This window comes from Cynoglossus semilaevis, unplaced genomic scaffold (genome assembly GCF_000523025.1).
Source record: "Cynoglossus semilaevis isolate Cse_v1.0 unplaced genomic scaffold, Cse_v1.0 scaffold1033, whole genome shotgun sequence".
NCBI classification, from domain to species: Eukaryota; Metazoa; Chordata; class Actinopteri; order Pleuronectiformes; family Cynoglossidae; genus Cynoglossus; species Cynoglossus semilaevis.
In genome coordinates, this window is record NW_007585109.1 from 773,759 (window position 1) to 799,079 (window position 25,321).

Genomic DNA, 25,321 nt, shown 5'->3' on the forward strand with positions numbered 1-25,321 from the left:
GAGCAGCTACAACCAGCCCGCTTCCAGTCTGTCTGCTGCTTTTTACAGCTGATACAAGTCTGTCCACGGAGCTCTGGAAACATGGTGAGTCTTTGTCCACTCTTAATTACTTTCATTTTTACACGCGGTCTAGTGTCTATTATGAACTTTAATTTTGTTGTTTTTTTGTGAATAACGGAGGCATTTTAAACGTTTTAATCAGTTGCGCTGTCCAAGGTGCTGAAATGCTGCTTTGCCGCCTGAACTTTTTCTGGCTATTTTCTTCTCCAATTAAAGTTTATTTCTATTTTTTTTTCAATTTAAACTTTAAGTCATATGTGTTTAGATTATTAGATTTACCAAAAAATCTAACGTTAGAAAAGTTTATTTTTTACTCCATTGTCTCACTTTGTTTGAGCTTTCTGTTTAAACAAAGGCAGTAGCAGGCGTGGTGCAATGAGGCGATTAAGTCTGGTCCAGTTATTTTCCCACTAAACTAACCAACTATCTAACAAAAGACATAAATCAACCAAGAACCCTCTTTATCTAAAAGCAGTAATTTGCGTATTTAGGGATGCTAGATGCTTTTCTGCTCACTTTCTCTCCCCCTCGGAGCTAAGTTTGAGGGGATCATTTGTAATTTCGACGCCTCGGGTCCGCTCACTGCTGTGTCCCCGGTGATCTCGCATGCCTGGCGGGGAGAGTGGAGCCACCGAGAGACCGGCAGCAGCTTGTCTATTACCCATAAAAAACACTGGATATGTGTGTGGCTGAATGACATGGGGGGAAATGGGGCGTAAAATTAAAGAATCTTGCAGAAAGCGAGAACTGGAGAAGCAAAGTAACCCCCTCCCTCCAATACACATGCACAGCCACATCCATACTAACACGCGCAAACACACACTTACACTCTCACACACACACAAGCGCAGCCGGTTGTCTTGCAGCCAGTCCAGAATTTGCTGCAGAAAAACGTTGCAGAAAGAGAATTGAGCATTTTCAGTCGTGAAGTGCGGATGATGCGCAGTAACCTCATCACTGCTCCATTGCTTTTCTCTTTCCTATGTATTTAAGAACAGCTGGTTTGACACGTTGTAATGTTGCAGGATTTCTCTGACCAGAAGGATGTGGCCAAACCCTCGGCCAACCCGCCTGTCGGCTACAATCCGGCGCAGCAGCGCGACGCGGCTGCGGGACTTACAAGCAACAAAACGGACAACAACACTGCCGGATGCCCAGCGCCCGCCCCTCATCCTCACTCTCACCCGGCCCCTCAACCGCCGCCGCAGCAGCCGTGCAACGAGAACAAAACTTTTTGTCCCACGGAAAATAAACCGGGAGACACGGACAGCAACAAAGCTTATGGGACGTTTAAAAACATTCCTCCGGCTGTCTCTGGACCCGTGGCCGCCAACTCGGCCTTCAGGAAAGATTCCGCCGGTTCCGGGTCCGCCAAGTACGGCGACCCGCTGCGGGCCACGGCAGAGCAGAACAACACCGCAGGCAACTGGACGGCTATGAGCCAGACCACCATCATACTGGGAACAGATGGGAACACGTCTGTTCAGCCCTGCACCGTGGCGGGGGTAAGTCAGCAATAAATACAGCATTTGTGTTTGTGAATGAGTTACCTGAGGCACTCTGCTCCTCATCCAGACCGCATTAGATGTCTGATGATGGGCCGTGACTTCAAGTAGATCTAATATGATTTCCTTCATGCTGCTGTTAGAACGGATTTCATCATTTGTGTGTGTGTGTGTAAAAATGTCCATGTGTGGTGTTCCTTTTGTTTTCTTCCTTTGTTTGGAATTCGATTTACTCGTGTGCTTTTGGTCAATTAGTGTTACAAACGAATAGAATTCGATTAAATGAGGAGTAGAAGATATAGTCGATATTACACGGTGTCTTTGAGAGGTTTGGAGGTGCTGTAGAAAGGGGAAAAATAAATAATAATGATAATAGTAATAAAAACAACCCATTGTCCACAGATGCGCTGTAACATCTGCGGAGTCTCCACGTGTCAGTGACTCTTTGCCCAGTTTTGCCGCAGTAAACAATATTGTGCAGACAAAATAATTTTAAATCAACAGTAACTCTTCCACGGCTGGTGTTTTATGGCTCAGTGATTGTCTGTGGTGGCGCTGCGCAGCCTCTTTGTTCTAAAACCTCTGCAGCAGTCTGATGAGGTCTGTCTTCTAAACTTTGAAATGCGCTTATGTCAGCTAAATGTGCTGTGTCGTGTCATCAGACTGGGCCTGAGCTGAAGTTACCTCCTGTCTCTTCAACTGCACACCTCCACAGGTTCATTCGTTTTGCATTATTATTTTTCCCATGTTTTAATGGTTTTTGCTGAAACTATTTCAACAGGCTCATTTGATTGAAAAAAGAAAAAAGAAAAAAAAGAATTGAGTCATAATCTCGCGGGACATTTCGGTGTTCCCGGCTCCCTGTAAACGCTCTTGGTATGGCCCAGAAGCCCAGGTGTTATCCGGCTGACAGACAGCGCTGTAGCTATTACACCAGACTGCGGATTGTTCCCAATCCCCGAGAGGACTTCCCCTCTCCTCCTCCCGACTCTCCCTCTCTCTCACACACGCTGCCACGCACGTGCATTCCTTTACACACTGTAACGGTGGCTGCCGCTGCAGTGGAGTTTAAAAAAAAAAACACATCAGGTGCAATTGCACATTCGTGGCATTTTAAATGTTTTTTTTCAAGTCAACTGTAATACAGATATTTAATAACACATGAGCACAACATTCAAGAGACACATTCAAAACACTCACGTTATTTTTATTTATTGTGTCATCTTTTTCACCAAAGTTTTCTTTGACAAATTATCTAATATCTACGCTCTTTAACCAGTCTCTCTGTGACCAGACCTATTTTAATAAATATACCAATGACTTTTATTCTCCCGTGTCAGACTGACGATGACGAGGATGGTGATGGAGATGAGAATAAGGCCAGAGGAAACTGGTCCAATAAACTGGATTTTATTCTGTCCATGGTGGGCTATGCAGTGGGACTCGGGAACGTGTGGAGGTTCCCTTATCTTGCCTTCCAAAATGGGGGAGGTAAGAGTTTAATGCATTTTTGTAAAAGAAACAAACGAAAAAAGTAAACATTATGTTGTTAATTATGTTATTATTTATGGTTGCCTTTCAGTTAATATTATTTAAGCAACTTCAAATTTAAATAAAGGTAATTTTTAAACGAAAACAATTAATTGTATTAAATTATTACCATTATTATTATTATTTTATTATGATGATCATCATTGTATTTGAGCCGTGCTCTTGTTAGTTTTTAGAGATGTTTTATGGCTTTTAAGAAATACACTGCAGCCCGGTTGTCACTCTCTCTCCTGCAGGAGCTTTTTTGATCCCCTACCTGACCATGTTGGGAATAGCCGGGATCCCGATCTTCTTACTGGAGGTGTCCCTGGGCCAGTTTGCCAGCCAGGGCCCCGTCTCGGTGTGGAAATGCATTCCGGCTCTACAAGGTAAACTGCCAAAGAAATTGATATAAATAAAAAATGACAACATTTCTTATTTCTTCACCAAAAGGTTCTCTACTTCTTTCTTAAGAGTAATTTATATATTTCGTCTCATTTATTTATTTTAGGTTGCGGGATTGCCATGTTGATTATATCTGTCTTGATAGCCATATACTATAACATTATAATGTGCTGGACACTGTACTACCTGTTCGCTTCGTTGAAGGGCTCACTGCCATGGGCTAACTGTAGGAATGAGTGGAACACGGTGGAATGTAAGGACAAAGACATGCTGCTGCTGGGTAAGACTCTCACCTGCACACACACATACACACACACACACACACGCACACACACACAGTGCATAAAAAGGCTCCCACTCCAAAAGGAGCACCTCTCTTCACAATGCGCAATGCGTCATGCCTCCCTCAGCTGAGGTGTCCTGCAGTATAATGAATCCTGACCTGTGATCTATGCGGTGTTTTAACTCGCTTCACATTCACAGCACGACATTTATCCGTTTGATCTGTGACCACAGGTGAAGGCCAGTCGTGTGTAGAGAAGGCCTCCGAACAGATTAAAATCATTTTCACATCATTTCATGTTTCCGTGTGATGGTGACAGATAAAAAGTGTTTATAAAAACAGTTGAAGTCTTAGTACACAACCAAACGTGTGCGTAATTCCCCGATTTAATTGGAAAACGTTGATAAATTTCAATTTAGATTGCGGGTAAATGATCGTGTCGGAGCGAGGAGGTGTTTTACTGTCGATCGGCGTCAAATATATATTGAAAATTCTGTTCATTTAGTGTTGAATTTGCCTTTAGCGATTCTGTGAATTCAGCACAAAATATGCTTGCTTGACAAATTTACTGTACCGACGGAGCTCCTGCTGCAGTGCTGCAGTGGACCTCATACTGACCTCTGCTGGTGGATGTATAAACTGCCTCTCCGTTCAATGCTGCTGTCTCTCTCCATCTCTCTCTCTGTTCGATTCTATGAATAAAGAAGTTTTAAAGCACGATAAATTAATTATTAGGGCGAATCTATCAGAACAAATGTGGTCTTTTTTATTATTGGTGTTATTTTTCTTCAACCCTATTTTAATCTAATACAAGTTATATGTAATTCAAGGAAAACGTTTTATTAATGTCGCAGTGATCGTGTTCAATTGTCCTCTGTCTGTGTGAAAATGTCTGACATGCGGTCACAGTTGTTTTTTACATTTTTGTACGAACGATTTTATTATTACAAAAAACGATTTATTGAGTCATTATTTAAAACTAAAATTTACAATATTTCAAAATCATTAAAAATGCAAAATTATGGTTTGACAGCAAAAAAATGTATATGGATCTCAGTCTGTTGTTTTCGGTTAATAACTGTGAATGTAACTGTGTGTGATGCAGCTGCTGGGTGCAGTTGTCAGTACTGACAGCAGGAGGCCATCAGCCCATCAGGCCTTATTTGGATAAATTAACCTAAATTAAATTCAATTAAATCGGCATTATATTCTGCCTGTAATGTGGTCAGTAAACTGCGCCCCCTAGCTGCTCCCCCCTCCACTGTCCGTCAGACTCATGCTGATGTGTGTTGGTGTGTGATTGGTACAGACTCGTGCATCCTACGTGACAGAAACATCACCTCCATCAAGAACAGCACTTTCTGTCTGTCTGCTAACGCTGTGGGAAACCTGACAAAACTGATAAACATGACAGCGGACGCCAACAAGACGTATGTCAGCCCCAGCGAGGAGTACTTCAAGTGAGTGCCCCCCCCCCCCCCCCCCCCCCCCCACCCCTCTATTGTGGAGCGCGTCTTGTAGTGTATCAGGAGTAGGTTAGTAGTATTTGCGTCTGTATCTGTCCCTGTGATGGACTGCTGAACTAGAAAACATAATCTGATTAGGAATTTCACTTTATGTTCCTGTGAAAATGAGTAAAAATGTCAAATACCTTTTAGAGCCTTGGTAACAGAAACAATTATCAATATTGAAACTAAGCGGATCCAAGTACCTGATATAATAATAATAATAATAATAATATAATAACAAATGCTGTTGCATTCACTGACTTGCCTAATTCAGTCATTTGTAGCTAAGTGTTGTGGTGTTAACCCCCCTCTCTCCCGCCCCCTGCAGGTACAATGTGTTGCACATCTCTAAAGGGATCGAATATCCAGGAGATCTTCGCTGGCCTCTGGCTGGTTGTCTCTTTCTGGCCTGGCTCATTGTTTACGCCTCTCTAGCTAAAGGAATCAAGTCATCAGGGAAGGTACAGAGAAAAACCACACAAAATGATCCTCTGACCCGCCTGGGTTCGGTGGTCCTGGGAAGACATTTTATTCTTCTCAGGACCTCCGGGTGGCAAACTCTCTCGAAAACGATTCTATTTTTTTGCCATTAAAATTGCGATTTTATTGGATGTAATGCTGAGAAGTAATTTCCTACGTTAACTCCTTAAACCATTAATAGCCGTTACCGTTACAGCGTGCAAGCGATTGTAACAGTGATCTTACAGTGAATGAGTCATCGAACATACAGTATGTTCTTCATTGAGGGTAGAATGTATTAGCTAATAAATGAAATAATAAACAAGTACTTTAAAGACTGAGAAAAACTTTACTGAGACTTTAAGACTCATTCTATTTCTGTATTATGCTTCCACCTGCTGGAGAAAACTACGAGTTGCAACACATAAAAAAAACTAGTTATTGCACAATTGAACTCTAAGTCTCATTTTCAGTTATTTTGCATACCCGAGTGCAAATGTTTCCAAATTTGGACAAATTGTATGAAGCTGATCCCTGTCCAGAGGATATATGGAATCGTATTTTTGACTTTGTGTTTATACACACAAATGTGAAATATGTACCATTACAATACATTATTATTGGTGAAGTTACATTTATTACATTAAACTGTTTATTGGTTTTCCTTTTTTAAGCCACTGCAATCTCTATTACATTTTCTTTAACCTTCTTACCTTCTCTCTGCTCAGGTGGTTTATTTCACCGCCACGTTCCCCTACGTGGTGCTGGTCATCCTCCTCATCAGAGGAGTCACACTCCCCGGTGCTGCAGATGGCATACTTTATTTTATTACACCAAAATGGGAGAAACTTAATGATGCTAAGGTACTAGATGTTTGATCATTTCAGAAAATACAAAACACATCAAAAACCCTTCTGCTGTTTACCACTTCCTGTTCCTTTCTTCAAGCCTATTCCTATATATTCCTCCTCCAGGTGTGGAAAGACGCAGCCACCCAGATCTTCTTCTCTCTGTCGGCTGCGTGGGGAGGTCTCATCACCCTTTCTTCTTACAATAAGTTCCACAATAACTGCTACAGGTAAACACACAAAAGGTAAACTATTTTCCTGGTAGACACATTTAAACTGTCAATAAAGACACATGACGTTTGTTATGCTCAATAATAAAAAAATTTATTCCAACAAAGTTGTATCACAATTTGAATTTGTTTACTGTTGCCGTGTGAATTAAATACTTTTTATTTTTAATATTAAATATTTTTTAATTTAACATTTTTTATCTAGTGTATCTACAGATCATGTATTTATTTTTAACTAAAATTTTCACAAAAGTTGATAAAGGTTTTGAGCTCTGAGTTATGCATTACACAACATCAAATCTCTCTTCCAAAATTTGGAAAGTTTAAGACATTTGCATTTGTTTGAAGGAAGCATTGATTTTGCCTCCTCTCAACTAAAAAGCTAAATGACTTTTTGATTTTAGTTTTTATTGCATTAGGAAGTGAACCAGGAAGAAATGTGTGCTTTTGTCGAAAACTAAATTAACTTAATTAGAATTACAATTCATAGTGGAATAATATTTCAACAATACCAAGGAACATGTTTACTCTTTGTCGCCCTCCTGTGTTCCATTTCTTTAAATGAATATGCCTTTATGTGCAGTTTTTATTTTTAACACTAGAGGTCACTGTTACTCACCGCCTAAAAAGATTCAACGTTATTGAGCGCATGTGTCATGTTTTAAACATGACATAAAATTGACAGAGACTAATGAAGATATTTACCCCTCCCCCGCCCCCTCCTCTCTTCTCTGTCTCATACAGGGACACGATCATTGTGACGTGTACAAACAGCGCTACCAGTATATTTGCTGGTTTTGTCATCTTCTCAGTTATTGGTTTCATGGCCCACGAGTTAAAGGTACCGATAGAGAAGGTGGCAGATGAAGGTAAGGACATGAAGTGATCGGCTGCAGCAGAACAACTGTGTGTGTGTGTGTGTGTGTGTGTGTGGTTGTTTATATCCATGTGTGTCATGTTATGTTACAGGTCCTGGAATAGCCTTTGTAGTGTATCCAGAGGCTCTGACCAGACTCCCCCTGTCTCCATTTTGGGCGATTATATTTTTCCTCATGCTCCTCACCCTTGGCCTGGACACTATGGTAATAGATACACACTCTCTTCCTCATTTTTTGTCTTTGATTTTCATTCATCCTCAAACACATTGGCCCAAGCTGATTCAGTTCTTTAACACAACAAAAAAACAAAACAAAAAGTCATGCAAACTAATTTTGATGTTCTTAAAATAATATTCAATTGTTAAAGTAATCACAGAATATGTAGCCTTGTATTTGTGTGACAAACCTGGTCACACCTGTATTTTAAATCCTTACTTATTTATAAGTAATAATACTGATGAAATACTGATAAAAATAAATAATAATAATAACAACAACAACATTATTATTATTGTTATTATTATGGTTTGAAGATAATACTCTCTCAGTTAGGATCCTGTTCTACATGAACACATTTTGGTTGAGTGGACTTCTGCAGTTCTCTCTAAACAACAAACTTTTCCAAACGTTATTGATCCTGTGTAGTAATTTAATTTGTTTTCTTCAAAAATGTAGTTTATTGATTAATCTTTGCTACAGCTCCTGACTGTTAACTAGGTAGAAACCAAGAGGGACAACTGAATAAGTGAACTGATGGTTGCTGCAGAAGGAAACACTGTTTAAAATAAGCATCTTCTTCTTCTTCTTCTTCTTCCTCCTCTTCTTCCTCTATTGAAGTTTCTGTCAGTCAGGAAGTACTTTGCTTTCAGATGACTCCAGTTTAGTACAACACTTTAACCATTCGGCTCGAGTTGTAAAACTTTTCAAAGTCCTGATGTGACTTCAGTAAACACGGCGCTCACTCTCCAGAAGAGGAGAGCACCTCCAGGTGCAGGCAGATGGCACAGCGGTGCATTAAGACAGCAGTCAACAGTAGCAGTAAATGATGACGTTAGTTTTCTCTGGCAGCCTCATCTGTGTGCTGTTGAAAGCAGCTCCACAGTAAAAGGCTTTAGATGTTGATGGGGGATTCCTTTAGGGGGTTTCTGGAGAAGGAAGAGGAGCGAAGAGGTGGCAGTCTATGTGGGCCATGCACACACAATGTATGAGACCACATGTTAATGTGAAGAGGACTCAGCATGGCCGCCGCACAGCACTGAGGGCAGAACTGCTGACAGCAGCAGTGGCACAGATTCAAATGAACCAAACCTGCTGACAGGAGGCTTTAGAATTGAAAGGCCTTTGTGAACTGGACAGTTTTTAATATTTCTCTGAAGTCAATTAGGATTCACAGTGATGTGTTTTCAGTCCACGGTCAGGCTGTTTAGCTGCCGTCACCATCGTTTTCACTGTCAGTTAATTCAATCTTTTATTTATCTGCAGTACACCCCCCTCACTCCTATAACTCCTACAATTTTTTCAGTGCTTTTGTATTTTCTTTTTCTCGACTCCAGTTTGCAACCATCGAGACCATCGTCACCTCGGTGTCTGATGAGTTTCCCAAGTACCTGAGGAAACACAAGCCACTCTTCACTCTGATCTGCTGTGCCTCCTTCTTCATCCTAGGATTCCCCATGATCACAGAGGTTTGTCACCTACTACAGGTCACACTTGCCAATTAAGTGAATATGGGTGACAGACGCAGCACTGACGTGTGTGTGGCTCTTTTCTTGTCTTTGTAACAGAATGGGATGTACATGCTTCAGTTGGTGGACACATTTGCAGCCTCTTACTCTTTGGTAATTATCGCCATCTTCGAGCTGGTGGGGATTTCTTACCTTTATGGTGAGTACAACTGAGTGAGTAGGTCACACGAGGCTGAAAATGACATTTTAAAAAGTGAACATCTCAGGCTGGGAAAGTTAAATCTCCTGAGTGAAGTATAATTATTATAATAATATAGTATAATTCACTGGGAGCCATGGTGTGTCCATCCGGAGTAACTCCTAACAATGCAAAGACATTCAATCAGGTCACCAGGTCAAATGATAGAACATAAAGATCAGGTGTCTAAGTATGTACTATGGTGTTAGTGTTGCACAAAGTGATGGCTTTAAAAAACACTTTTTTTATAATAGGTTTAGCTGCAATCATTATAATGCCTTTCTACACTCAATGTCAACATCCTCACCACTTGATCAGTTCAATTAAGAAAATGCTGTTTTATATTCAATGAAGAATTGAATATATATATATATATATATATATATATATATGTGTATACTGCTTTTATATATATTTCTTTGCCACTTTTCTAAGTGGCAGTTGTCACAGAGTTCTTTCTTGAACTCATTTCCTTGACTGCTGTTCCCGCAGTTATCCACTGGGTGTCTCTGTTGTAATGTGTGAGGTCCCACACAGCCTCAGAGCACAGGTGTTGTGTGTCAGAAGCCTGTTACTGGGGCGCAGAGTCAGTGGCTCTCCTTCATTTTGTCAGGGCATCAGTACAGGTGTCATATTGAAATGATAGTGTGACTCTGCGTCTTCATGTCACTCAATGTTATCCGTCAATAAAGGCAGAGGAATGAAGCCGTCTGCTTCCTCGCCCTTTTGTGAGGGACAAGAGAAAGTGATGAGTCCACCTCTTTGTCTCCCATAGAGGGGGAGAGCGCTCTCTGTCTGTCAAACACACACATAGACATTCTCACACAGATGAATTGAATTTTCTCCTGCCCTTTTAAAAAGACCTTATTATACCCAGGTCACTCCCACTGCCTTCTTCTTTTAAACTCCCTCTCTGTCTTTCCTGCTCTCTTACTCCATTTTTCCTCTTCTTTGTTTTTCTCCGCAGGTCTGCAGAGGTTTTGTGAGGACATTGAAATGATGATTGGTTTCCAGCCAAACCGATTCTGGAGAATCTGCTGGGCTTTTGTGACACCGACTATTCTGACGGTGTGTTTGTTTTTCCTCATCTCGTTCCCCTCACAGACACACACCCGTGCACATGCACACACACACGGGTGTGTGGAGACTAATATGTTTCAATTTTCACTGTCGCCTTTCAAGTTCATTGATTTGCCATTGGAAGGGAACAGAGAAGAAATTGCTCCTGTTGAGCTGAAACCAAAAAATATTTCCCCCTTCCTGTCATATCGCCACGTCTCCAGTTGTTTGTGTTTTTCACAGAACTAACTGCCAAATGGCTTGTGTTGAACCAGTTCAGCTGCAGCACACACTCGTACGTTTGTGAGAGATAGAAAATACTTTCTTCTGAGAGAACGGCCTCGTTTTTTGACACTAGCTGTGCAGCAGATGCTTTGAACCTGATAACCAATGTTTACCAGTGTGTCATTGTTGGGCGGTGGTGAGTATTATGTTGCATTTTTATTAATAGAAACCACTGTAGCTCTAAAGCAGAAGTGACGATGACAAATTGAAAATCCAGCTGCTCCAGAAGGATCAGGTTTCCTCATTCACGGCTCATTCATGCACATCACTAGGCTAGAATCCTCGTCTGCCTTCCTCTTCCTGTCGGAGTTCTTAAACGTGGTGAGGAGAGATTAGTAGTCCGCCGTGTGTTTCTGTTTATATTCCCCCCATGTGCAGGTGTGCTCTCTCCAGGTATTTTCAGTTTTCTTCCTCAGGTGAAAAGAGCAGTGGTTCCTAACCTGTTTTGGCTTGTGACCCCATTTTAACACCAAAAATCTCTGGCAACCCCAAAAACATTCATGTGATCACAGCTGCCAATCAAGATGCACCAGCTCAGATAGTTTGATATGCTGCATTTTATTAGAAAACTAGTTCAGTTCATACAAGTGAAGGACAGTTTTTAAGATTGTGTGTAGTGTTTTTAATCATAATATAGGAAGAATTTGTTCCAAAAATATTTTTAGCAGTAGTTTTTAAAAATTAATTACCAGATATTTTAAGACCCCATGGTTGAAAAATCATGGAATTAAAGGTTAGAGGTAAACATGTGCCTATTATATATATATATTTGTATATATATATTTTTTATTTACACTGCTGACTTTAAATTAATTTCAGTTGCATTACTGCCACCTACTGGATCGTTGTTTCAGTAGAATCATTGCCACCAAGAAGCGTTTCAATCAATAACAAAAGTAAGACAAATACAGTAAATGAATAAAGTAGAGGGTAAATGCCTGCAGATAATAAAGGACTATAGTGATTAATTCTGTATGATCCAGTAGATTGTTTTATTCTGTACCTTCCAACTAAAGCACTGTACAAGACAAACTGAAATGCGATAAATCCTCATCTATTTTCCCACGTACTGCTCTCTATTATCTTCACATTACTCTTCAAAGTAGCTAACGGGAACTAGGAAACACTCGGGGAATCTGATTCAGTTCTGCAAACAGAACTGATGAGTCAGTTTTACTGAACTCAGTTGAGACGGTGAAATCCACAGTCCCACAGACACTGATGCATCAGAACGATCCTCAAAGTCAAATGAGAAGCAGAATACAATCATGTTGTTTTTAAGAACATTTGTTTTATGTTATGGCTTTTTCAGGGCATCCTTGGACTCAGCTTGTACCAGTGGAAGGTGATGACATATGAGGACTACACCTACCCCACCTGGTCCATGGTTATGGGCTGGCTCATGGTGATCTGCTCCGTGATCTGGATCCCCATCATGTTTGCCATTAAAATGTATCTCGCACCTGGCAGCTTTGTTGAGGTAAAAATTGGGTTGAAGCGTTGATGAGAATTGACACACTTTGGTTTTAGTCCTCTACTACTTCTACTTAACACACACACACATTCCCAGTGCAGCAAACACACACTGACAAATCAATAGCATCGTCCTTGGCTCGTTAGCACGCAGAAGTCACACACACACTGCAGGAAGAATAATTCAAACACATTTCTGAAAGTGCAGTAACGGTTTCCTTTAAGTAACTTGTTCAGATTAATAGCTGATGACGGCTGTGGCCTTGTGTCCTAACGTCTGAGTTTCCTCAGTAACTCTGACACACACTTGTCCTTGTCTTTGAGGTTTATTTACTCGAAACATCATTCTCACAGCATTTGTTTTACATTTTACAGAAATGTCACTTTTGTCCCTCGTTATACAATATTTATGGTTCAGTTGATTTCATTGAGATTTTTATGAATAGGCATCAAAACAGTCATAACATCCACATAACGACAAGGACACAAATACAGACACGACACCTTTCGCAAACAAGTGAGAAAGTGAAAAATACAATTTTATATTATCTTTATATTTCCAGTACTAAAATGACAAAATGACTTCATTTTTTAGAATGAAACAGTTTGGATTTGCTTCATAGACTTGACTGTATTTATTCTGTCTATGTGTAATGGGCTGTTTGTATCATTTCTCCTCCTGCAGCGTCTGAAGCTGGTCTGCTCTCCTCAGCCAGACTGGGGTCCATTCCTGATGAAGCACCGTGGAGAACGCTACAAGAACATGATTGACCCTCTGGGAACCAACTCCCTAGGGCTCAAACTGCCCCCGAAGGACTTCCAGCTGGGCTCATACCAGTAGCAGCTGCCCTGGCGGAATCACACTCACCACCGTCTGCCCCTACAGGGCCCACCAGGAGGGGTCAGAGTGCTCTTCTCCTCCTCTTTCTCCATATTTATCTCTCTTTCTTCACTCCATTCTTCACCTCCTCGTGCTTCGTTTGTCAAGACCTGCTTGGTCCTCTCTACTTTGCTTTCCGTTCTCCTCACTACTCCTCCTTCTTCGCTCAGTGAAGAGCAGCCGCCCAGGTGGGATCAACTCCTTTGCTGCTTCTTTCGTACTGGGTTAACGGGCTTTCATTCCCACCCACACATGACCAGTCATCACATCCACAGCCCTTCCCAGGGATCTTTATTCCAAGAGAAAATGTGTGTCATAAAATGACACAGCTCAGACTGCACTTGCAATATTAGACTAACCACACCTGCTCCCTAGGGAGCTCTGTGTGTGTGTGTGTTTGTGTAGTATGTGTGTGTGTGAGCGTGTGATCATAATGTGTGCAGGTGTAATCAATCAACTTGCTGAAATCAGACAGGAAAATAAAATAAGAAAATTGAAGGAGAGAAAGAAAGAAATGGTCAAACAAGCTTGTTGGGAATGTTTTGATCCATTTTTGATCCATCTGTGTACAAAGCTCCGTAGATAATGAAAAAAAAAATCAACTGCCTTGGAAAATACTGCACACAGTAGTCAGACTCTGATCCTATCCTGTAGAACATACAGTGCTCATGTAAAATGTCCAAACCTGCGATCTGTGCCTCCTGCGTCACAACAACACCCAGAGAACCTGGTTCAGTAGATGTGTGTGAGTTTTCCCCCAGTGAAGCCCAGGAACCATTGTGAACATCTTCCTGCCATATCGTCATAGAATATAAATGTGCACATTCCCACGTGAGGAATGTCCTCTAGTAGATGACACTGTGGCCATTTAATCTCCTAAATTATATAAAAATATATATATAAATATATACACAAACAGTTTATCTATCATATAAAATATATTATGTATCATTTTGCTTCCAGCAAAGAAGGTAGCTAGCAAGGTAGATACTAAGCGAGTGTATATGTGTGTGTGTGAACTATAAATTCTATGTTTGTCTTGCTGGCGGTAATATCTTGAACTACATTGTACACCTCTTTTAAAAAAAGCCTATCCTCTTCTAGTAAGCGTGTGTGTTGTTGCTTTCTCACAATGTTAGGAGCAGCCGCTACATGTGAGTAGATTAAAAAAACTACGGCCGAAAACGCCGGTTCCGTCCCTGGAAGTGTACTTTGTCTGTTGTTTGTGGTAGAGCTCTGGGGGCCGCCGTGTCTCCACAGTCATACGCCTCCTCTGTGTTGCTTCTGTGTCCAACATGAAAACAGGGTCTCAGGTATATTTGATCCCAACTACTCTGGTAGTTGCACAAAAAGAAAAAAAAAATCAGCATAGGAAACAGAGAAGAGCCATCCCAAATTTGAAAAATACACATTTAGATGTGTGTTATGGAAGATCTGTGTTTAAACGCACATCTTTATATGCAACAAACATTTAGCCGTCTTACCTGCTGTTGCTTGGATGTGATGATGATTTGACCCGTTCTGAGTGACTGTGTCGAGTATGATTTTCCATTTTGTTTAAGAGAAATACAACAAAACATCACACCGTGAAATGATTTGGAATCACATGGACTCAAATGAAAAGATTTGCTCACAAGTTCATTTCACTTCATTCACTTTGCAGTTAGAGAACTTGTTTTGACTGCGGTCTGATGAAATATATAAAAATAATGTTGCCGTCTGCAGACTACTCCAGTAGCACAGCAGATCGTTCCATACCTTTATTTATTTCCATGCCCATACCTTTTTGGACTTGTATAAATGAACTGTCTTGTGTTGTCCTTAGAGAAGCTCGGTGTCACTGGAACTTATTTCCCTTTAAGTCGTGCTGTTATGTCTCATCCAGCACTCGTGAACTACTGTCAGAGGGTCCGACGGGGGTGTGTTTAAAAGCAATCATCAGCTATAACAGCACAGACGCCTGATGAACCTGCTGAGTCTGACTGCTGCAGCCTTTTCTTAGTGTGAATTAGTGAGCAGCTAGCCTCTACTTGACTCAATCACATTCAGAGAAACAGTATGTTTTAAACAAAATGAGTCATTTATGAATTTTTAGCTCAATCTAGTAAATTATTGTTTTGTGAACAGCGTTTCCCCAACCATTATAGTAACCTTAACCTTCTCTTGATCTCGACAGGAAACACAGCACAGCTATGTATTCAGAGGTTGTACAGTTCAGAAAAAACCCCATAATAATAATAACAATAATAAACCAATGAGCACAAAAGCCCTGTTATGAAATCGCTTGCTTGCTCCACAGTGTTGATTTTGTCTTTGTTGAGTCTTTGTAGATTTAGATCTCTTTGTTCAAATACAATGATATTGTATGTCTGTGTGTGCCTGTGTGTCTCTGTATTAGTTGAACTGGCCTCCGTGAAAAAGGTCACTCAGATGTTTGCATGGTCAGTCTTGGAGTGGACTGTGGAAAGACAAATCAGCTGAGATTTGAACTGGACTTTTCTTTACCAGACAAATGTGTAACAGACGCTCCAAGGATGTGAGAGCCGTGTGGGTCACGAGCCAGGATGGCATTTTAAATCATGTAATCATGAATGTTGTTGAACCTTAAACCTTTGTAGTGAGACTTACTTAAAGTACTTCTAGGCCCTGCTGTTGGATTTGATGAGGACAGTTAGGACTCTCACTGTCCTCATCATCAGGGGCTTCCCTGCTTTTGCATTGAAGAAAAAAAGTATAAAAATAAGGATTCAGTTAAAACGACTTTGTTTCATGAAATATAACACTGACAGGCTTGCATGTGCAGTTTGTGTTGCTGTAGCTCAATGTCCATGTATATTAAACTCCATCCTTTATCCCTCAGTGGTAGAGTTCCATGCATGTTTGCCTTAAGGAGTTTTTTGTTCTATATAACGTTAAGAAACTGGGGGGTTACCGATGCCCCTTTTACCAAGGAGAGAGAAGAAAAGGTAACTGTTAATAAGCTTTGCCTGCAAGTCATCTTTGGGCAGTATAAGTAACCAAAGAAAGACGACTTTAACTCTAGAATTGTAACGGGAACAGAGAGACTTTTTAAAGATGGGAATGTGTAATCTTGGTATTGGAGGTTAAGATACTGCCATTCATGTCCATCTAGTATTCCTCAGTGTTTGCCAATATGTTACAAAACATCTTCAGGTAACCATTGGCCTTATAGATGTCCTCTAATGGTAGAAAATGATATGTATTTCCAGAACCACACCACTGACTAGCTTATATATCTGTCTCATATGGTACCAGTATTCCTATTGTTATGTCTGTTTGTGTCTTTTCGGCACTTTATTGTGTGACCTATGAGTGCATAGGTTAAAATTTCTAATTACTTGAGTAATGTCATATTTCCGTGTGGTCAACGTGAGGTACTGCTGCCTATGGATATAGAAATGTGCCTCTAAACAGCCCATGACACCCTTCCATCCTTCACAATAGTGAGTAGATACTGTATATAACAGATATGTTTTAAAATATGTGTGATGTAAAAAAAGAAGATATATAATATATGTGAAATGCATTTATTTATTTTCAATGTCATCAATCTTTGAGGCCCTACCTCAGATTTTGTATTTATGTATAGAAATGCAATTGGATTATAGTATCTTTGCCAATAATATAATATCGCTATTATATCATGAGATGTATAACCTATGAATCAATAAATAAATGTTATTGTTTTCTTGATTGTCACTCACTTCCTTCTCACAGACAGCCTTTTGTAAGTTAAGACTGAAACAAGAGAATTGGGTTAAGACATTAATCCTCCACTCAGGCTCTCAATTTAATTTATATTCATTCGCTAAATAATTAAACACAGCTTCACTGCTGTATAAAAATGTTACTCACTGTTTGTTGTTTGCTGGCTGTTCATGATCAAAGGGGACCAGATGAGACGGAGAAAGAAAGCTGTACGCTCCCCCTGGAAGTCATCTGTCGGCACGTGCAATGAAACGCACAACGCAACTCACTGTGACAGACAAACGTACGCATTTCACATGAAGCACAATAATCATAACAAACACAAATCTATAGACAACAAAAGAGTCTTCTGTCGACACTACTGAGGAAAAACAGACTTCACGATTGAATTTTTAAAAAGCCTCAATGAAGTCTAAAACTTTTTAAATGAATTCTCCATATAATACCACAGCAGTCAGTATGACCGACTCTTTATTAATACAGAAATGATCTGAGGTAAATGCTTACATGCTAGTGCTGACTGCGCATGTGCTAAAACACGTGTTAATGGTGAAGAAATGTAGAGAATTATTTGGGTATGAATAGGAATTGAAATAGTTAAGAAGTTGTCTTGTCTTCACTGCATGTGGCCCCATAACTGTTAATCAAAGGAGACACATACAGGGCATATGTTCAGTTTTTCTTTGTTTTTCTTTCTTTATTTTATTATTTTATAGAAGAACAAAATGTACCACGGGGATGACTTGTAGAGAAGTATCTAATGTTGCATTGCACTTGTAATGACATTTTGAGCATAAGGCATAAGTCCTAACATGGTATTCTCAGTCAGATCAGCAGAGTCTATATTGAAAGGAATGTTCTTCTTCTATTCTCTCTGACAACTGGGCACTGATCAGCTCCATAACTGGGAGACAAGCTGGAGATGAATTTAACTTTCGTTTAACTTTTGCTTTTACTTTGTGTCTACTCCTTAAATCTTCTCAAACCCTAATAGGCATGGGGAATCCATCATCTATCTCTAGTATATTGACCTTAACCAAGATCAAGCAGGAAAAGGGCAGTATTACCTCATTATCTTTGGTTTTCCCTCTGTCACAGCCCGACCATGACCTACAGGAGCAGAGAGACCCCTCAGTGTGCAGTAACTGGGGCATGAGCACAGAGTTACTGAGGTAAATGAAGATTTCCTGCAGTTTCAATTCATATTCTCTCTTATTATCTGTTTTGTATTTTGGGCCACTTTGTTGTGTACAGGTATTACCTCAGTGAAGGATTATGGGTAGCTAAGACCCTTTACCCAGGCTGCCTCAAGCTTCTGTCCTTTAATCAACCATTGGACGGTTTACTTAAGGGATTAACCATTACAGTGTTGAAATGGTTCCACCTAAAAGTTAAAGAAATAACAAAACAAACAAAAACAATCTAATTAAAATTGCTTGGTGTGGTTTATTATATCTTTATTTACATTGTGCTGAAAAAGTTTAAATCCTGACTGTCAGCTCCAGGGGGGATTGCTCGAAAACAGCAAAATAAGCTCGGCTTCATTGAAAACATCATAAAATAAATGAACACATATCTTATGTTTTATTTATATTTTATTTTGTAAAAGTGCGTTAAAGGAAGTGCCAAGGGATTAGCTTGGAATCAACAGTGGAGCTTATATTTTAATACCGTGGTCTTATGTGAGCTTTCACAGTTTGAAAAGACCACTAAGATCCACCAGACAGTAGGGAATGGGTTCAAACCTCCACCCTATCCTTTCTACCTGCCTTTCCTTTTGTGAAGTACAAAAAACTCCATTAAGGAATATAAAGAGTACATTAAAGGGTAAAAAACACTAAATGTTTTTATTCTCTGAAAGTCATGTTCATTTTAACCGTGCTTTTAACTCTGAGTTCTTTGGAGTCAGAATGGCCGGCCTGCCTGAAGACTCAAATATACAGCCTGCGTTGTGTTAATTGTTACTCCTGAGGGCGGCATTCATAGAACAAACTTCGGAGATGGTGCATTAACGTCAGAAGCAGTGACAGGAACCAAACATTTGTTTTTGTTTAGCTCATGTTGTGCTGTCTTAAGTGGTGTTGAGGTAAGGAGACATAATGACACACAAAATACCAGGTACTGTGTCTACTGAATACATTACAAATGTGTTTAAACAACTTCAGTTATAGAACGTCAGTCAAAATATTGAGCTCTTTAAGCTAATACAATATTTTGTTAACTGTCCTTTGTGAATGTGATTCAAATCTATATATGTAATATATTGTCATTATGTAGAAATTGATTTGTAAAAAAACACCATGCTGGATTTTCTCGTCTCCATCTCGTCTACAGTCTGGATGGACCTTTGTCTTTTCCAATATTTATTTTCTCCCAAACACTTGAGACATGAACCATCTGTTACATGTTGACAGTGTCCATGACTGTCCCTCCATGCACACAACATCAAGGAGCATCTGCTTGCTGTAAACAGTAATGGACCATCTACTGTCTATGAACACTGATGGTCAAAAACAAGATTAGGAGAGAGAGGCCACGGGTAAAAGAGTCACTGTGCACTCTCACCATTAGATGTCACTAGATCCAACAAACAATTCCTCAATGGGCCATGTGGCTGCAGGTTTTTGTTCCAACCAACCAAGGGCACATAGTTCGACCAATCAGCTGTCTGAAGACTGTGATCAGTTGATTAAACCTGTCATCCCAGGTGTGCCACTGCTTGGTTGGAACAAAAACCTGCAACCACAGTGGACCTTTGTTGAACAGTTTGGGCACCCTGAGAAACTCAAGAGGAAATAGTTGTTATTGTGGATAAAGCAGTGATGGTAAGGAAACTCGGCCAACTATAGGATCCAGCTTTAAAATGTAGGACTGTCATAAAACAGATGGTGTTAATTTTTAAAACTCTAAACTTTAAACTGAAAGCTTTATTGTTCTCTGACTGTGTAATCTGTAGATCTATAGCTTGTTTTTTTTATTTTATGTGCAAGGCATTTGATTACAGTAAAAAGACACCCCTCCTCTGCTTTATTTTAAGGCTAGTTTGATGAACAGTTTACTGTTATAGATGCAGATGCTTTATATAACAACCACCTTTCCTTTTAAAGTCTTTTACGTGTATCTTGTCTGTGGCTTCTAGAATTTTAGCACAGCAGGTTAGCAGGTCCTGATTCTAGTCCAAGTTTACAGTTGACGTTGTTCCATTTGATCCCTCAGCGTATCATATCATCATATGTTTTGACTGGCAAAAAAACCCCAATGTGTTGTGAGCCCTTATTTTGAAATTCAAAGGAAGAAGGTAACCTTAAGGTTGTGAACTTGAGTCAGCCATCTTGGCTGAAACATGTGCTTCACCTGTTCAGGACACACAGTTGTCAGATGCCTGTCAGATGGTTGAACTGAACTGAACTGAGCTGAGCTGAGCTGCGACAACTGAAACATGTTCTGCAGAGACTACACTTCCAGACCTTCAGGTAATTTTAACATTCTCAGCTGGATGTGATGATTTTGTCATTTGAACACCAAAACAGAAAACAACATGACCGACAACTGAAACATGTTCTCTGCATATATCATCAGGATAGTTAAACTCTTAATGATGTTCATGCTAAAGTTTATCTCGAGAGAAAGTCTGAATTATATTAACTGTAAAAATGAAATATTGGAGATTATATTATTTTGTGTATGGTATGAACAAATGTCACTCTGGTCTGTGTGCAGTGTAGTTGTTGATCACAACCTAGTGAGAGCTTTATCAACAATCCAGTGAAAAACAAGAATGTACTCTTACTAAATGCATTCTTTTTGTCTCAATATTCACTGCTACCCTAAAGATTTCATGCTTGTGATGTTAAGGATGTTAGCACCTTTAATTTAAGTCATTTACTTTTTATGAATGTTTCAATCTTGTTTCCTTGTATTTGGGTTTGGATTATGACTCAACATGTTACCAGCCAGCCATGTTTCAAGTTTTATATTCAAATACCCCAGCATAATACTTTTTCATAATCATTTTTGCCTGGAGCAGTGGCGGATTAGTGGTTAAGGAAGCGGACTTGGGTCCAGAAGGCTTCAGGTTTGAGTCCACCAGCTGCCCAGTTACCACTGAGGTGCTCTGAGCTTAAAGCTGCCCACTGTTCACTGTGGTGATGGGTTAAAAACAGAGGTCACATTTGGTTGTGTGCAGTGGTGTGCTGTGTCACAAAGACAAGAAGTTCACTTCCCTTCTGTAATACCTCTTTATTTTTACCGTTAAGTGTGGCATATTTCAGAATCAGACGGAATAGATAAAGGTAATTAATGTCTTTGTTCATCGCCGACAGGTGATAGAATGTGACAGATGTGAAAGTGGGAAAGTGAATATTGAAGTTGTGCTGAACCTTCTGCTGGACTGAAAAGAATCTAGATCAGTGTTCAGTCTTTTGTCTCTGTTGCACATTTTAGCTGCTTCAAAAGACGTTAGACACCAGAGCCACCACTGAAATCTAAAAATATGTCACTGCTATTGATTCAGCAGTGTCGAGACAGACGTCTGAGGTCTGCTGCTGTGTGTAACACAACCTCCTGAACAGACTGCACCTGCTCTGCTGACAGGAGGAGATTAAACCTCAAATAAAGTCACCTTTTAGAAACAGGAATAGAGGCTGCAGATGTGCCCGTTATGGCATGTTGTGTTCGAGTGGGTATGGAGGTCAGAGCTTCGTTTTGAGCTGATGGGCACAACCTATTGGCTGTGTTATGCACAGCTTCTACATTTGTATGTAAGTGGAACAACCAGAGGTGCTAATCATTTAAAAACCTTTGTGAAAGTTGTGTCAAATTCCACCGTCCATCCTCTTACTGTACAGTTGCTTTAAGTCACAGCCGTTGCACAGGTTGCTTTCACACATTGCAGGAAAATGTTTTGTTTCACAAAGCAGCTTGAGTTTAAAATACCATCTCGACGCCAAAAGTGTTTGTTGAATCAGCTTCAGGTCGGATGCTCAGCTTGAATCAGACTAATCTTGCCAAGTGCAGGGCAGTAAATAGCTCTACGGCTGATAGGTTGACTAGACAAGATGTATGAATAGTCTGTGAGTGTTTTTGTACCATTTAGTATTTTTAGAAAACCAATAGGTGTTTAGATTTCACCTGCAAACACGGCTTCCTGTTGTTCTTAAATCTGTATGTTACCCTGCAGGTGGTTTATTTCACCACTTTGACACATTAGTCTTGTCCAGCAGTGCATTACTACAAGTCTGTTTCTGGGGCTTCATTGTTGCGTCGCTGTAGTAGCTGACACTTTTTAAATTTGTAATGTTTCAAGTGGCTTTCATTTTGAAGTGCATCTTGTTGGCTCTTTTTCTCTGACTCAAGCACACTCCTGCCTGAAAAAAGAAAAAAAATGCTTTTACTATCTGAAGAAACAAGTATACAGTAATTTTAGACTCAGGACTAGCACAACGCAAACTCAAAGACTTGAGTTTTGCGTTTGCTCCAGATGTCATCTGTCTGACAATTTTTTGACTTTCCCCTCGTACCTGCGACTTGGTAACGCCCTCTCCCAGAGTTAATTCAAATATAAAGCTCATTCTCTGTGACCCAGCAGACTGTGATTAGTTTATTTCAAAAATGGGCAATTTAGCGTCATTAAAAAGTAAAGGATTTCATCAGAATAATAATCACCCTGCGTATTTACAGTGTCACTTTGTAATGAAAAGTAAACCTCAGTGTTGCTCCCGACAGCAGAGCACATTTAATCTCACCCGTGTTAATCATAAAACAGTAATGTCGCAGTGTAAACGGCTGGGCAGAAATAAAGAAAGTATTCCCTGCAGGATGCCTGAGGAATTACAATGGTTATTAGATGATTGTGTTAGAGACATTGACCTTAACTTTCAGCCCCATGGTCATATCCTATTTCTATTTTATTTTTCTTAAAGTCCCAATAATTTAATATTTTACTTTAAATAGTCAAAGTTAAAGAAGAAATATTTCACATCTAGACATAGTAATAGGTAAATACCCGTTGCAACTGGCAGGAATCAACAGTATTTGACCAGTAAATACAGTAGCATTAGCAGCTACTATCTAGAGCAGCAGGCTGAACCAGTGAGGAAAATATATGCATGAAATATACATATAATATTTGAATTACAAACTGATTTATGGTTGTACAGGTAATTAATAGTAGTACAGTAAAGCCCACAGTAGACTGTTTGAAAAGTAACGAGTTAGCTCTTCCAATAAATCTGAGAATAATTCCTAAGGGTTTCAACTTAAACGGTGGTGAAAAATCAAACTTGTCATGGTATCTTTGTTTAAACACCGACCTCAAGGGGCTGTGGAAATACTTAGGAAGAAGGATGATGATATTTCAAATACTGCTGAGACTCGTATTGAAGACAAGCTGCATTTCCCAGCAACAAGTTATCCTCAATACACACTCCTTCAACGGTGCTGTCAAAACTGCCTTTGTTATCTGGAATGAAAGCAGGTCGAGCCAACAAAGAGTTTATCCATGCCAAACATTTTTACACCAAAGAAGGTAACGCATTTTGACAGTTTACAAAATGAATTGATGTTGACTGCTGTCGATTAATCACATTCTTATATTCTTATGTATTTATATGTGTGTAAGAGAACCCATTGTGGAAAATACAGTACGACAGCTATTTCACAATTTATTTCATGACATTTTAGAGAAAGCTGAGCTTCCCTTGATGTCTTTGAACAGTGTTTCCCAAACCCATTTTCATCCACATCACATATTTTATTTTTAAAAACCAATAGCACACCACCAAACAAAAATAACACCAAACGTATTTAGTGATATATAATGATCTTCTTGTTTCAATAAACTCGTAATTTGTGAAACCAGGGCCTGTTTAGTTGAACACCACACCAATGTGCTTGCAGGAATTAAAGAAATACATATAAAGATCTATAACAGTTCTGAGTCTATTTTTATTAAATTTAAGAGTTTTTGTAGTCATATGCTGCCACCTAGTGGAAAATCATGTAGTCGTTTTGCCTTTCACTGTCACAGTTAAAAAATCTGGATAATTTTTCATGGTTCTGTTGTGGCACATGAATGTGCACAGTGGTTTGGATCCACTTTCTGAGAGCAACCCCTTCATGTAGCACTCATGTGTGTTTTTTTTCATTGTTGGATCATTTGTTTGTCCTTCACCGTACTATCAATTAAAAAGGTTGTTTGGTTTATTTAAGAATCAACAATAAATATTTGCTGTTGTTTGACAGACACTAAAATCTCTTTCTGTTTGTTATTAACAATATATTAGTGGACATTAATGAGAGACTTTAGGCGGCAGTGTGTCATAGGTTAGTGTTTTGTCTGAGGGCTGTCAGTTTTGATTGGTGTGCTTTATGTTTACAGCAGGATGAAACCCTGTCTCTGTCACAGAGAGCTTCAGGACTGAAGGAAATAACATCCAATATCCAATTCTCACAGTCCAGGGCTTCACCAGGAAGGGTCTGTGAGCGTGTGTGTACCCACACGCACGTACATTCTACTTCTGAAATTGTACTTGTGTGTTTTGTTGCACTTCCCAGCAGCAACAAGAAATCGGGGAATTGACGACCCTGCCCTCTGCAAAGCAGAGCGGAGTGGAAACGTTCATCAGATCAGAGGTGGATCAGGTGTTATTTCAGCGGTGGCTCCAAAAAAGTGACTTTTTGAGATTGTACTTTACAAAACAACACATTTCGAAACTTACCAGATTGTCTTTTTTTTTGTCCTGCACCATAGACCATGGAAGAAAAATTGACATCTCGACCTGTGTCGTGGAGGGCATTGGAAAAATGTTAGGAGGGCTTAGCTGTTTCCAGAAGTGACGATGTTGTATTTAGTTGTCTTAAAAGGTCCTTTGTTTACAAAATATTTTTTTTATTATAAATTCTGATTCTGAGCCTGAATATAATTTATCACTGCATGTCAATAATGATCACATGATCACGTTCACTTACAAACGGTGAGATGTCAATCATACGTAGTGGTGCAGTGATCGTTTTTTATTGTACTTTCTTCCACCTATTTTTTGTGATCAGAGCTTACACAGCAGAACCATTGAAGATTGAGACCAGAGTATCGTCTGAAGGATGATTACTGATTGAGTTTGTACATGCAGATGTACAAACTCAAAGCTACGTCACCTCTGCCAATAATAGAGCACTTTGGCTGACATCTGCAGCTCTAGTGTTAAAGCTGCTTGGCTTAACTGTCTATGTACATCAATCATTTTCAGAGTGGGTGACTTTTGTTGTC

General features: G+C 39.7%; 2 protein-coding genes across 2 annotated transcripts in view; both read left to right on the forward strand.

Moving 5' to 3' along the window:
• Positions 1-281: 281 nt before the first annotated feature.
• On the forward strand, positions 282-17,032 carry slc6a5 (solute carrier family 6 member 5). The gene is made up of 15 exons (XM_008336988.3): positions 282-1,565; positions 2,906-3,056; positions 3,353-3,484; positions 3,607-3,780; positions 5,093-5,243; positions 5,620-5,752; positions 6,479-6,613; positions 6,725-6,828; positions 7,573-7,697; positions 7,798-7,910; positions 9,260-9,391; positions 9,491-9,590; positions 10,597-10,697; positions 12,286-12,453; positions 13,132-17,032. The coding sequence occupies exons 1-15, from the start codon at positions 1,077-1,079 to the stop codon at positions 13,285-13,287; spliced, it is 2,364 nt and encodes a 787-aa protein (XP_008335210.1). The 5' UTR covers positions 282-1,076; the 3' UTR covers positions 13,288-17,032.
• A 3,467-nt stretch (positions 17,033-20,499) lies between these two features.
• Positions 20,500-25,321, forward strand: part of LOC103398389 (protein kinase C-binding protein NELL1) — a 194,480-nt gene continuing 189,658 nt past the window's right edge. Inside the window, exon 1 of the mRNA XM_008336989.3 lies at positions 20,500-20,528. The gene's annotated coding sequence lies outside the window, so the exon portion shown is untranslated. The remainder of the gene's footprint in view (positions 20,529-25,321) is intronic.